The sequence below is a fragment of the Gadus morhua genome, chromosome 6, assembly GCF_902167405.1.
Source record: "Gadus morhua chromosome 6, gadMor3.0, whole genome shotgun sequence".
NCBI classification, from domain to species: Eukaryota; Metazoa; Chordata; class Actinopteri; order Gadiformes; family Gadidae; genus Gadus; species Gadus morhua.
Genome location: NC_044053.1, coordinates 1,581,974 through 1,595,808, shown reverse-complemented (window position 1 = coordinate 1,595,808; position 13,835 = coordinate 1,581,974). Strand labels below are relative to the sequence as shown.

Genomic DNA, 13,835 nt, shown 5'->3' with positions numbered 1-13,835 from the left:
ACACACACACACACTCTCCCACATCGACACACACACACACACACACACACACACACACACACACACACACACACACACACACACACACACACACACACACACAGCCTCCCCCAACAACGCACACACCACACACCAACACACACACACAGATCTGCGGCTGTGCGTAAAATGCCTCAATCCGAACAATCGTGTAAAATGTTTTATTAAGTTTTCCGAAGTCTCTTTCCAGAAAGGTTTCCGATCAGAGGCGGAAACAGTGAGAGGGGAGCCACCGCGCGTAACCGTTTAAATGTTCCGTCATTCCTGAGTCCTCTCTCTCTCTCTCTCCCGCTCTCGACGTCTCTCCCCATCTCGATCTCTCTCTCTCTCTCTCTCTCTTTCTCCCCCTCGTCCTCTCTCTCTACGCGGGTATCGGGGTTATCTCGGCATTCCTGGGGTACGAAAGTCTCCCCAGCGGTGCGCTCTCAGGTCATTACGGTCGGCTTCTGGGGTACTCAGGAGCGCGGCGCACATACCGCGATGCTATCTCCGCTACGAGGAGGCAGCTACTTCTTTCCGTTGAGACGGGAGCGCGCACTTGGGTCATTCTTGCGCCTCACGCTCGCACGAGCTTGGAGCGAGAACAGAAGCCAGTGGAGGATTCCTGCTCGCTGACGTCACGTGCAGCTGGACGTCCCAACGGTGCGGCAGAGGGGTCAGAGCCGGACAAGCTGCCGTGTGCGCGTGTGTATGTGTGATAGTCTATGTGTGTTTGATAGTCTATGTGTGTGTGTGATAGTCTGTGTGATAGTCTGTGTGTGTGTGTGTGCGCGTGTGTGTGATAGTTAGACATCTCACAGTGGCTCTGTGCTCATTGGATACAACCGGCACCCGTGCTGACACCAACCAATCAGAGAACAGGTGAACAGTACCCCCCCCCCCCCCCCTCCCTGTACATGATGCTCCTCTGGAACACCTCAGACCAAAGCTCAGGGGACCTTCAGTGAGTTCTGGAACCACCGTGACCTGAATCAGTGTTTCTACCCAAACGCAAGACGGACCTCGGGCCCCCAGTACCTCCCAGAGGAGTCCTGGTTCTGCTCAGGGTCTGTTCCCACTCCCAGAGGAACCGTTCACCTGGTCCAGAACCAACCAGGCCAGACAGAACTTGCATCGTTGCAATGCACGGAAAATAAGTAATGCGAGCAGATCTTTCTCACAATGCAAGAAATATCTTATATCTGAGAGCAACAGAAAGTACATCGGTGGAGAAAGAACTCACTGGAAATATTTTATTATATATATTCTTTACAACCAGACAACAAGCCATAATGACCATGGCTAGCCTCTCATTGGCTATCAGCAGAGTATAGTAGGCTGCAACTCAACTGATTTTGGCGCGATTGGTTCAGCCAAGCAGCCAATCAGATCGAACTGAAGTGGAATGAAGTTGGACTCCTATCATTTCTTGGGCCGTTTCCATCATTGCTCCCTAGTGTTTCCACAATCATTTTGTTATTAGTGAGGACTGGCTCAATGGCCAAGCCAGCTCCTACAAGAGACCCCCTTAATGGGGACCCCTTAATGAGAGATCCCCTTAATGAGAAACCCCCTTAACGAGAGACCCCCTTAACGAGGGACCCCCTTAACGAGGGAAACCCTTAACGAGGGACCCCCTTAACGAGAAACCCCTTAACTAGAGACCCCTTCACGAGAGACCCCCTTAACGAGAGACCCCCTTAACGAGAGACCCCCTTAACAAAGCAAATTCCCCCTAGTGTCCATGGCAACACTTCCTGTTCCTCAGAGGAAGATAAATAAAGAACAGCATCCTCAGTCCTCCTCCCCATCCCGCTCCTCCTCTTCCTCAGTCCTCGTCCTCGTCCTCCTCATCGTCGGCGGCGGTCCGGCCCGGGGAGGCCTCCAGCGCCCTCTGGTGGACGTGTCTGACGGACAGGATGCCGGTGAAGAGGGCGTAGGCCAGCATGGCGCCCACCGCCGTCAGCGCCGACAGGATCTGCTTGCGGCGCTTGTTGGGCACGTGGTCGAAGTCGCCCCCCTCGGCGGGGGAGGACGCCTTGCGCCCCGCGTTCTCTGGGGAGACAGGAGGGAGGCGTGGTCAGGGGGGGGGGGGTTGTAGAACGGGCCCCCTCGCAGCACTGTGGTGATGGTGGGGTTCCCTCAAACCCAGGACGGCCAGGTCACTACTCCGCTGGCCTATGAGTAAGGCACTACTCTAAGAGGTTAAGCTCAAGGACTAATTCATTACATTTGCGAACTGCGAACGTTGATTGCTGGCGCGGAACGCCGGATCGCGAGGAAATCTATCCATCTTTAGTATATGCTACACGTGAACCTCCTAAGATGGCTCAATTTGATTGGTTCTCTGCACCCCAGTATCTCGGGATATTGGGCAATATCCCATGATTAAGATCTCAAACTCGGGATACGGCGTGACGGTCATCTCGTCACGCTCATAAAAACTAATAAACCGGTAATAGAAAAAAGAAATCCCTGCAAAAAGTGTTACCGTGTTTGTTTTTGGAGTGTTCCCGTGCAGTGTATACTGAAACAATGATTCACCTCTTTGGCGAATAATTGTTCAATATCTGTAGAAATGCGTTTCTAGAAGTGCGAAGGCAGCGCTCACCTCGGCCGTCGCCGGGGAAGTAGAGCAGCAGGATGTTGGAGCAGAAGAGGGTCAGGTTGTCCAGGGACTTGAGCTGCTGCTGCAGCTTGGCGTTGGGCAGCTTGGCATTCAGCAGGGGGGCCAGGTGTCCGAAGACCACCGCGTCCAGGGAGGAGGGGCTGGGGGACACGGGGAGGTTTTTCATTTATTTTTATTCATATAATGTTTTATAGAAAGAACAGCTGGATACATATCTGTACATTTTCGATTTGAATATTTTCATTTTTCCCACTTTGTATATTTTTTGAAGGGGAAATTTCAAAGTTCTCAGTTACAAAGTGTTTTTTGGGAGAGACAGGCTCAATAAATACATCATGTTTTCAAACTTGAAAATAATCATTTCAATAATCGTGATCTCAATTTTGACCAAAATAATCATGATTATGATTTTTTCCATAATCGAGCGGCCCTAGAACACACTGACACAGACAGAAGAACCACCACACAACACACTGAGACAGAAGAACCACCACCACAACACACTGAGACAGAAGAACCACCACAACACACTGAGACAGAAGAACCACCACAACACACTGAGACAGAAGAACCACCACAACACACTGAGACAGAAGAACCACCACAACACACTGAGAGAGAAGAACCACCACAACACACTGAGAGATAAGAACCACCACAACACACTGAGAGATAAGAACCACCACAACACACTGAGACAGAAGAACCACCACAACACACTGAGAGAGAAGAACCACCACAACACACTGAGACAGAAGCACCACACAACACACTGAGACAGAAGAACCACCACAACACACTGAGAGAGAAGAACCACCACAACACACAGAGAGAATAACCACCACACAACACACAGAGAGAAGAACCACCACAACACACTGAGAGAGAAAAACCACCACAACACACAGAGACAGAATAACCACACAACACACTGAGACAGAAGAACCACCACAACACACAGAGAGAATAACCATCACACAACACACTGAGAGAGAAGAACCACCACAACACACTGAGAGAGAAGAACCACCACAACACACTGAGACAGAAGAACCACCACAACACACTGAGAGAGAAGAACCACCACACAACACACTGAGAGAGAAGAACCACCACAACACACTGAGACAGAAGAACCACCACAACACACTGAGAGAGAAGAACCACCACAACACACTGAGAGAGAAGAACCACCACACAACACACTGAGAGAGAAGAACCACCACAACACACTGAGAGAGAAGAACCACCACAACACACTGAGAGAGAAGAACCACCACAACACACTGAGACAGACGGTGAGGTCACCCCGGGCCCCCTGCCAGTGACATCATCTGGCAGCCAGCGGGCCGCCACAGACGGGCGGCCTCAGAGAGGACGGGCGTTCCGTGAGACTTACGAGTCTCCGAAGAAGAACTTGCTGGTGCCGAGGCGCTGGGACAGCAGGTTCATACACTCGGCCGCGTCGTGGTAGAGCTGGGGAGACAACACATCTGGGGGTCAGCCCCCCACACACACACAGAACCATCTGGGGGTCACCCTCACACACAGACACAGAACCATCTGGGGTCACCCTCACACACACACAGAACCATCTGGGGTCACCCCCACACACACACAGAACCATCTGGGGGTCACCCTCACACACAGACACAGAACCATCTGGGGGTCACCCTCACACACACACAGAACCATCTGGGGGTCACCCTCACACACAGACACAGAACCATCTGGGGGTCACCCTCACACACACACACACATCTGGAGGTCCCTCAGTCTCAACATCTGCTCTCCGGTTAATGGGATGCATTTATTCAGCGCTTTGCTAACCAGTGGCCACTCAAATCCCTCTTCAATATTGCCTCACATTCACACACACATTCACCCCCCGACGGCGGAGTCAGCCCCGCAGGGCGACAGCCAGCTGGTCAGGAGCGGTCAGGGTGAGGCGTCAGGGACACCTCCACACCATGGGTCTAGGAGGACTAGCGGGTCGGCTGGTAACCGGAAGGTTGCCAGTCCGATCCCCGGCTCCTCCTAGGTGTCCTGGACACATGCCGCCCATCATCTCCTCCTCCTCCCCCCCTTCACCCCCCCCCCTCCCCACCCCCCTCACCTCCTTCTCCAGCTCCTCCCCCCCGTCCAGCGCCTCGTCGCTGCGGGCCAGGCGGAGGCGGGCCTGCTGCGCGGCCTGCATGCGTCCCGGGACCACCAGGCTGAGGGGGAAGGGCAGGTGCTCCGCGTACCAGCGCCGCGTGAGCTCCACGTAGTTCTTACTGTCCATCCAGAAGGTGTGGATCTGAGGCCGGGGGGAGGGAGGAGGGACAGGAGGAGGGAGGGACGGACGGAGAGGCAGTGAGCTCTCTGTGTGTGTGTGTGTGTGTGTGTGTGTGTGTGTGTGTGTGTGTGTGTGTGTGTGTGTGTGTGTGTGTGTGTGTGTGTGTGTGTGTGTGTGTGTGTGTGTGTGTGTGTGTGTGTGTGTGTGTGTGTGTGTGTGTGTGTGTGTTCTCTCACCAGGGCCGGCAGCAGCCTCTCCTCCAGCAGCGAGCTGAAGGCCAGTGTGTCCGCCCCCTCCCGGGCCGACAGGTCGTAGTCAGCGTTGTATTTCTGACGGAGAAACCAGCGTTAGAGGGGCTGTGCCTATTGGACTGAACAAAGAACTTGAGAGTTCAACTTCCCTGTACTGGCACACCCTATACTGTCACAGATTCAACCAATAACTTCAAAACAATGTATCAGTAAACACAGATCCCAGTAGATGTAAGTGGTACAACTGGGTAGCTCCCAGTGAACACCAGTAGAGGACTGTGGTTGTGTCGGTGTGCGCTAGTGAAGGTGCGTGTGTGTGTTTCATGCTGGTTTGTTTACAGTTTCTCATATCCAGAAGTTTCCATATAACCTCTTTACTGCAGCAGTGCATGCTGGGAGACATTCTTTCTATGCTACCTTAGGTAAATTACACCTCACAGCGCTTCAGCCAATCACAATGTCGCAACGCCGAATAGCCCAACCAATCAGACTGCAGCAAGTCTCGAACCACACCACAGCTGTTCATGTGTCAGCAGCTGTCCCAGTGAACACCGACTCACTGATATTCAAATCACTGGGTGAGCCAAACACTAGCATGTGAAAGCATGCAGGGGACGTGGTACAGAGGATTACATTCTATCGATGTTCCCCCCCCCCCCCCGCCCCGCCTCTCTTCTACCGCGAGTCTAGTGGAGCAGACATCAGAGCCTAGCTGAGCCCACCTACCACGGCCTCTTTAATGGCTTCCAGGTGTGTGTGTGTGTGTGTGTGGGTGTGTTTCCATACACTGTTGCTCTGTACTCTCCAGAGAGACGTCAGCGTGGCGGTAATTCATAACGAGGAATAACATTCAATGGCTCGCACACCGTTACTCAATAAGGATCTCCATCACTGTCACAGCTGCCATATTCATTTCTTTAATGCATAAAGGTAACAATATCTTTAATGTGTAAAGGTAATATCTTTAATGTGTAAAGGTAATAATGTCTTGAGTGTGTAAAGGTAATAATATCTTGAGTGTGTAAAGGTAATAATATCTTTAATGTGTAAAGGTAATAATATCTTTAATGTGTAAAGGTAATAATATCTTAAGTGTGTAAAGGTAATAATATCTTAAGTGTGTAAAGGTAATAATATCTTAAGTGTGTAAAGGTAATAATATCTTAAGTGTGTAAAGGTAATAATATCTTAAGTGTGTAAAGGTAATAATATCTTAAGTGTGTAAAGGTAATAATATCTTAAGTGTGTAACGGTAATAATATCTTAAGTGTGTAAAGGTAATAATATCTTAAGTGTGTAAAGGTAATAATATCTTTAGTGTGTAACGGTAATAATATCTTTAGTGTGTAAAGGTAATAATATCTTTAATGTGTAAAGGTAATAATTAGAGCTGTCAGTTGAACGCGTTATTAACAGCGTTAACGCAAACCAATTTTAACGGCGTTAAAAAAATTATCACGCGATTAACGCAATTGTTTTATTTAAAAAAAAAAAAGAAAAAAAAAAAAGATTTTATTTTTTCTTTGGCTCAAAACATAGGAGTAGCCTGACTGCTATGTTCAAATGACATTTGTTCAAAGCAGTCGTTTAATTGCACTATAGGCTCTTTTTTTGTATCGTCCTGTTTTGATCAGTATATGCCAATGTATATGCCAATATGCACAAGGCAAGCCGATGCACTTCACCATGTTGATAAGACAATTAAAATGAGAAGAATTATGGGACAAAAAAATCAAGGGATATTTAGCATAGAAAAATAATTTGCGATTAAACGCGATTAATCGTGAGTTAACTATGACATTAATGCGATTAATCACGATTAAATATTTTAATCGCTTGACAGCTCTAGTAATAATATCTTAAGTGTGTAAAGGTAATATCTTTAGTGTGTAAAGGTATTAATCTAATTTCCACATCTGTGGCGTCAACAGAGGCTTGAGGAGGGGCGACGTGGGGACAGTCGGCTGCAGGTGCATGCTGGGTAATCCTGACCTGCTTCCGGAGGTGGATGATGATGTCACTCGTCCTCGAGAGGACCTCCCCCTTGTTCGTCCTAAGGGCAGGAAGAGAACCTGGCGGAGCAGGAAGTGACATCACGTGATCAAAAGAAGGTTTTGGTTTAACTGTCAGGGTCGCTTTCATCTAAAGCGATTTACAATAAGTCAATTTGTTAGAAGAATAGAGAAACAACCATACAACACTGTCGGTACAGTAAGGATGTTCACAGAACCAAGTGCCAAGCGCTAACAATCACTAGGTTAACCCATTCCCTGTACACAACACAGAGAGCTAGGATAAGATGCAACACGATGCCAAGTACTATTTATTTGTTAGTGTAAGAAAGTCTTCCATTCAGATAATAAAATCTCCACACCGATCACATTACTCATGATTACATTACATATGAGGCTTAGTAGGTCGATAAACAAGTAAGTTAAACTTCATTAATATGGCACTTTGCCGACCAAAGATGTCACAACTCGCGCTACACTGCGCCGTTCAGGAGACTCAGAAGCCTCGCAGTGCAGTCGATAACCCGGGTGCATTCAATACCGAGACAGAGCAGAAATACAAAACGGTAACCAGCGCCATCATGGCCCCCATAGTGGCCCCCATAGTGGCCCCCATCATGGCCCCCATAGTGGCCTCGGGGAGCTCGTGTGGGGACAGATGGTCCAGCAGTGGGCGGCCGCAGCACAGTGCCCGGGGAGCAGGTGGGGGGTTCAGGTGCCTCGCTCGGGGGGCACCTCGTACTCCACCTCTCCTCTACAGCAGGACAACTGAACAGATAATACCGGACGGCACCTCAAGACGCCACGACCGACCGTACCGGACACAACCAGACTTCTGACTAGAGTTTTAAAGTGGTGAAGGTAACTCCGCCTCCGCTAAGACCTGTGGATGTGCTTCATGTCCTGCATGGAGGACGCGGAGCTCCTCTAAAGATGTGGACGCGCCTCACGGAGGCCAGCAGAGCTCCTCACCTGAGGGGCTTCTCCATGGGTTGGAGATCTTCTGGACTTTGAGAGGAGCCCCGGCGAACTTCGCGTAGGCCTGTTGAGAAGGAGAGAAGGACACTTTGTTAGCATCATCATCGTCTGCATTCATCCAGAGAGACTGCAGTGCACGGTGGTCCGCACATACTGGCGGGGGGGGGGGGGGGGGGGGGGGGGGTCACAGACAGGAGACGGCGGGGCTCGAACCCAGGACTGTTTGCTGGGGGACCAGCCCCCCCACAAAGTCAATATTTCTACAAGCCGGACCAGAAGGTCCCGAGGATGTGTTTGTACAGCTCTTAATCACAGCTCCAGGGGGAAGGCTTCCCAGGAGCGCTGTACGACACCCTCTCACCTTCACCCTACACCCCCCCTCGACCCCTCACCCCCTCACTCCCTCACCCTACACCCCCCTCGACCCCTCACCCCCTCACCCTACACCCCCCTCGACCCCTCACCCCCTCACCCTAAACCCCCCTCGACCCCTCACCCTAACAGGGCAAGAAAACCTGTGAAAAATGTATGAATGACATCGAAAGAACGTCCCCTCCCTGCTTCTTCATGCACTAGGACCCTTATTCAGGGTCCCGGGTGGTGGGGTGGTGTTATTCAGGGTCCCGGGTGGTGGGGTGGTGTTATTCAGGGTCCCGGGCGGTGGTGTTATTCAGGGTCCCGGGTGGTGGGGTGGTGTTATTCAGGGTCCCGGGCGGGGGTGGTGTTATTCAGGGTCCAGGGTGGGGGTGGTGTTATTCAGTGTCCTGGGTGGGGGTGGTGTTATTCAGGGTCCCGGGCGGGGGTGGTGTTATTCAGGGTCCCGGGTGGTGGGGTGGTGTTATTCAGGGTCCCGGGCGGGGGTGGTGTTATTCAGGGTCCCGGGCGGGGGTGGTGTTATTCAGGGTCCCGGACGGGGGTGGTGTTATTCAGGGTCCCGGGCGGGGGTGGTGTTATTCAGGGTCCCGGACGGGGGTGGTGTTATTCAGGGACCTGGGCCGGGTGGTTTTATTCAGGGTCCCGGACGGGGGTGGTGTTATTCAGGGTCCCGGGCGGGGGTGGTGTTATTCAGGGTCCCGGGCGGGGGTGGTGTTATTCAGGGACCCGGGCCGGGTGGTTTTATTCAGGTTCCCGGGCGGGGGTGGTGTTATTCAGGGTCCCGGGCCGGGTGGTGTTATTCAGGGTCCCGGGTGGTGGGGTGGTGTTATTCAGGGTCCTGGGTGGTGGTGTTATTCAGGGTCCTGGGTGGTGGTGTTATTCAGGGTCCTGGGTGGTGGTGTTATTCAGGGTCCTGGGTGGTGGTGTTATTCAGGGTCCTGGGTGTTGGTGTTATTCAGGGTCCTGGGTGGTGGTGTTATTCAGGGTCCTGGGTGGTGGTGTTATTCAGGGTCCTGGGTGGTGGTGTTATTCAGGGACCTGGGCCGGGCGGTGTTATTCAGGGTCCTGGGTGGTGGTGTTATTCAGGGTCCCGGGCCGGTCGGTGTTATTCAGGGTCCCGGGCCGGGCGGTGTTATTCAGGGTCCCGGGCCGGTCGGTGTTATTCAGGGTCCCGGGCCGGGCGGTGTTATTCAGGGTCCTGGGTGGTGGTGTTATTCAGGGTCCCGGGCCGGGCGGTGTTATTCAGGGTCCTGGGCCGGGCGGTCTTCCAGACAGAGATGGCGAGGTAGGAAGGGAAGGAACGCTGACATCATCACCAGACGGCTTTATGAGGAAATTCCGGCTCATTCCTGCGGGTCGTAAAGCGCAGAGGAGACGCCAGCGCTGGAGCCAGCAGACCCACGAGGCCCGGGCCCCTCATCTCTACTACCGCCTACTGGTCCAGGGTCTGGCCTGCCCCCCCTCCTGGTCTAGCTCCTCCTGCTCTAGCTCCTCCTGTGATCTAGTCGCAGTATTCACCACGAGTTTGAAATTCCATCACTACGCTTTAATTATTTCATCTATTAATAATAATTAATAAGCTGACATGTATGGTGAAAACTTCTGATCAATAAAGTTGAAACCAGAAATCTAAAAAGTTCCAAACACCCGTCGTGCTACCTCATCAATATGCGCGCGACAGGCCCCACATTAGCATATCAGTTCAAGAGGAAACTCTTGGTGAGTGCTGACGAGGGCTGCTGCGCTGAGAAACGAGACCAGACCCGTCTCAGACCGCCGCGGACACGAGGGCCCCGTTCTGGTCTCTTGGTTCTCCACCGTCTCCGCCCACAACGCCATCCCACCACCCCCACCTGGCCATCACTCCCCCCTCCCAGCGGAGTCAAGGCTTCAGCTTTGAGTTGGGTCGGACGCTTATGAAGAGCAGGGCTGGGTAAAAACATCGTTTTATGTCTCCTCTGAAGGAAGGGTCCTGCAGTATTCCCCACAGTGCCGACAGTCAGAGAAGCGCCACTCGGGACAGGCCCACAGTCATCAGTCAGAGAAGCGCCACTCGGGACAGGCCCACAGTCATCAGTCAGAGAAGCGCCACTCGGGACAGGCCCACAGTCATCAGGCGGGCCTCGTTCAAACATGAGGAGCAATCTACGACAAGCAGCATCGTAACGAGAACGTTACATCAGCAGCCGATGCCGGGGTCGTCCATTTTGTATCACACAACATTTCTCCCTACACCCAAGTCCTGCCTCAAGACCCACCACAGTCTCCCAACCCAGTGGTGAGAACCATTACCCACTGGTGTGTAACCACCACCCACTGTGGAGGAACCACTACCCACTGGTGTGGAACCACTGCTCTCCCTGGTCTGCTGACGCCGGTGGAAACAGGCAGCTCCTCCAGACTCTTCTCCTGGAGGTCTTTAAAGATCTGAGGATCTGATTACCGTTTCCACGGCGCCGCGCCCCCGAGGCCCAGAGCAGAACCCTGTAAAAACACAGCGGGGGAACCGCCGCGGCCACAGCCTGGGCCAGCACCAGGCCTAGCCGCGCCAGGCCAGGGTTGCTAGGCAGCCTGCACAACAACACTGTTTACTATTTACTCATTCACCCAGAGCGGCTCACTGTGAATCAGGAACCCCCGACCTCCTACCAGGGAGGCTGAGAGCGCTCAAAGCGTTTCATCAAATTACAACGATTCAGATGTTCTGCCGCACAAGCCGAAGGAACGGGGGGAGGAGGGCGACAGCGGACAAAGGAGAGCTCTGTGCTGTGGAGATACTGAGCTGATGTTTCCGCTGCTGGGTCCCAGTGTCCCACTGGGAGGAGACATCCAGGAGAGCTCAGCACTGGGAAGAAGAGGCGCCTCACTGGGAGGGGAACACGAGGAGCCCTGGAGCGTTGACGGCAGCGACAGCTGGGAACCAGTAGTGGAGCTGCGGTCTGGAGTGCAGGCGGCGGCTCTCCGAGCTGGGAGAAGGGCGCTAAGTGTTTCCAACCGCAGAGAGCCGGAGCGGCGGGGGGAGCGGGGGAGATCAGTCACAGCGCGGGCTCGGCTGTCACTCCCGGCCTCAGATCCCGCTCCAACACCAACATGTTGCGATGGAGCTGGAAGGGCTGAGGAGCCGGCGGCGGAGGATGAGCGAGCCACGAGCCGGCGGGCCCGGCCAAGGCTGGCTCGCGGCGGCCGTGTTCCTGTCAGAGGGGACTAGAGAGGATGTGAGTCGAGGAAGCTCCTCGTCCGGTCCTGTCTCCGCAGACATTCGTCTGGCCGTAATAACCACAGAGGAACCGGCACTCTGCTACTTCAGAGATGTTTTATTGGAGGGGGGGTCTGTCACCACGAGGTGTTATGTTTATGATCCATAAGCACAACAATCCACCCTCTGGTGACATCACACGGCGGAGGATTTTGAACTTTGCAACAGGTTGGACGGTTCAACCTGGCTGGTGCACATTATAATTATAATAATAGGTGGCCCTGGAGGAATGTGAGAACGAGAAAGAACTAGAGTTGATCCGATACCAGTATCGGAAATTCCTCAGGTACCGCCTAAAACGCAGTATTGTGCGTCGGCGAGTATGCAAGTCTATGCTCCGATCTGAGGCCATCACATGACAGGCCATCCTTTCTGTCATCATAAAATAACCCTTCGATAGGAACAAGTGCTGTTAGTAGCTACAATGCTAGATGCTGTATCGGTACTCTGTATCGGCCGATGCTCGGGTTCAGGAATCTGAATAGTATCGGGAAGGAAAAAAATGGCATTGGAACATCTCTAGAAAGAACTGAAGTCCTGCCCCACGGCTCTGACTAACATCTGGGCTTTATGATTGATGATTCACTCTCCCCAACACCAGTGACGTCAACCAGCGCTGAGACATGCGCCGCTTTTTCCTTTATCCTCCGTGTTTGTGTGTGTGGTCGGCCAACAGGCACCACATTGTGACCGTCAGCCCTGACCCGCTTCTATTGTTCAGAGGTGGTCAGTAGAGATATGACCAAACGCTGCCATGGCCGACTCCAGACCTGCCGTCTCTAGACCTGCAGACCCTAGACCGACGTCCGCTGGTCTCTGGAAGGAAAAAAATAACCTAGACCTACAGACCCTAGACCTGCAGACTAGACCTAGACCTGCAGACTAGACCTAGACCTGCAGACTTCAGACACCAGTGTTAACTGCTGTTACCAGTGTTAACGTGGTCACCAAGTCCTACTGGAGGACTAGTTAGAGGTAGGGATCACTCAGTCTGGATCTAGGGCATTTAACTCCAGACAATGTCTGGCTTGGAGACTTTCAGGTACCTCGGAAATGGACTGCATTCATGCAGCGCTTTTCTCACCAACTGCCACTCAAAGCGCTTTACAAAATTGCCTCACATTCACACACCGACGGCGGAGTCAGCCATGCAAATCAACAGCCAGCTCGTCGGGAGCAGTCAGGGTGAGGTGTCTTGATCAGGGACACTTCAACCCTCTGGAGGAGGCGAACGAACTCGCACCCTTCCGGTTACAAGCCAACCCGCTCTACCTCCTGAGCCACATGCCGCCCAGGTAAATAAGTCATGTGACAACAATAAGCAAAGGGAGAGTTTTCTGTCGCCTTCTTCAGCATCCAACATAGTTTATAACCACAGGGGTCCAAACTGTATGGGCTTGACCAACAAACCCTGTCACAACACGGGGTTACATCCGACTGGACCATAGCCTACATCATGACATTAAGAGCATGATTTACTGATCACTTTTTTTTTTTAAACCGTCACTATACTGTAAGGGATCATTATCCCCCCTCAGTGGTGAGGAGACGAGGTGCTCAGAGCTCCTCGTGTGGACGGCGTGATGTCACGTCCCCTACCGTTTAACCCTGGGGCTGCTGACATGAATACATTCATTCATTCGTTAACTCATCAACTAACCCCAACACCAACTACAGAGGAGACGGCATTCCTCCCGTTTTAAACACGTCACTTCGACAGAAGGACATCCGCAGCCAAGCGCGCTTCACCTCCTCCTCTCCTCCATCAGGACCCAGCCTGACTTTAGCTCCAGGGCTAACGCGGCTCCGGCAGAGCGCTGTGTTGGCGGGGTTAAGGGCTGCCGGTTCGGATCCTGAGGACCACCGGCAGCCGGTTGAGGACCGAGTGTACGAGCGGAGCGACTCACCAGTAGGACTAGACAGTCGGGGTCCACGGACGGGAGTCCCCAGTCGCCCTCCCAGCAGAACAGCTCGTCGGGCGCAGACATCTTGGATCCTCCGGCGACCTCTCACCCCGGAAGTCATAGTGGGCGTTTCC

General features: G+C 52.8%; 1 protein-coding gene across 1 annotated transcript; it reads right to left on the bottom strand.

Moving 5' to 3' along the window:
• Positions 1 to 1,256: 1,256 nt before the first annotated feature.
• Positions 1,257 to 13,835, bottom strand: LOC115545918 (metaxin-1). Its single transcript, XM_030359423.1, has 8 exons — positions 13,705 to 13,835; positions 8,161 to 8,230; positions 7,169 to 7,248; positions 5,162 to 5,254; positions 4,764 to 4,946; positions 4,047 to 4,123; positions 2,630 to 2,787; positions 1,257 to 2,073 (listed from the first exon to the last, which is right to left on the bottom strand). Exons 1-8 carry the CDS (start codon positions 13,783 to 13,785, stop codon positions 1,847 to 1,849), a joined length of 969 nt encoding a protein of 322 aa, XP_030215283.1. The 5' UTR covers positions 13,786 to 13,835; the 3' UTR covers positions 1,257 to 1,846.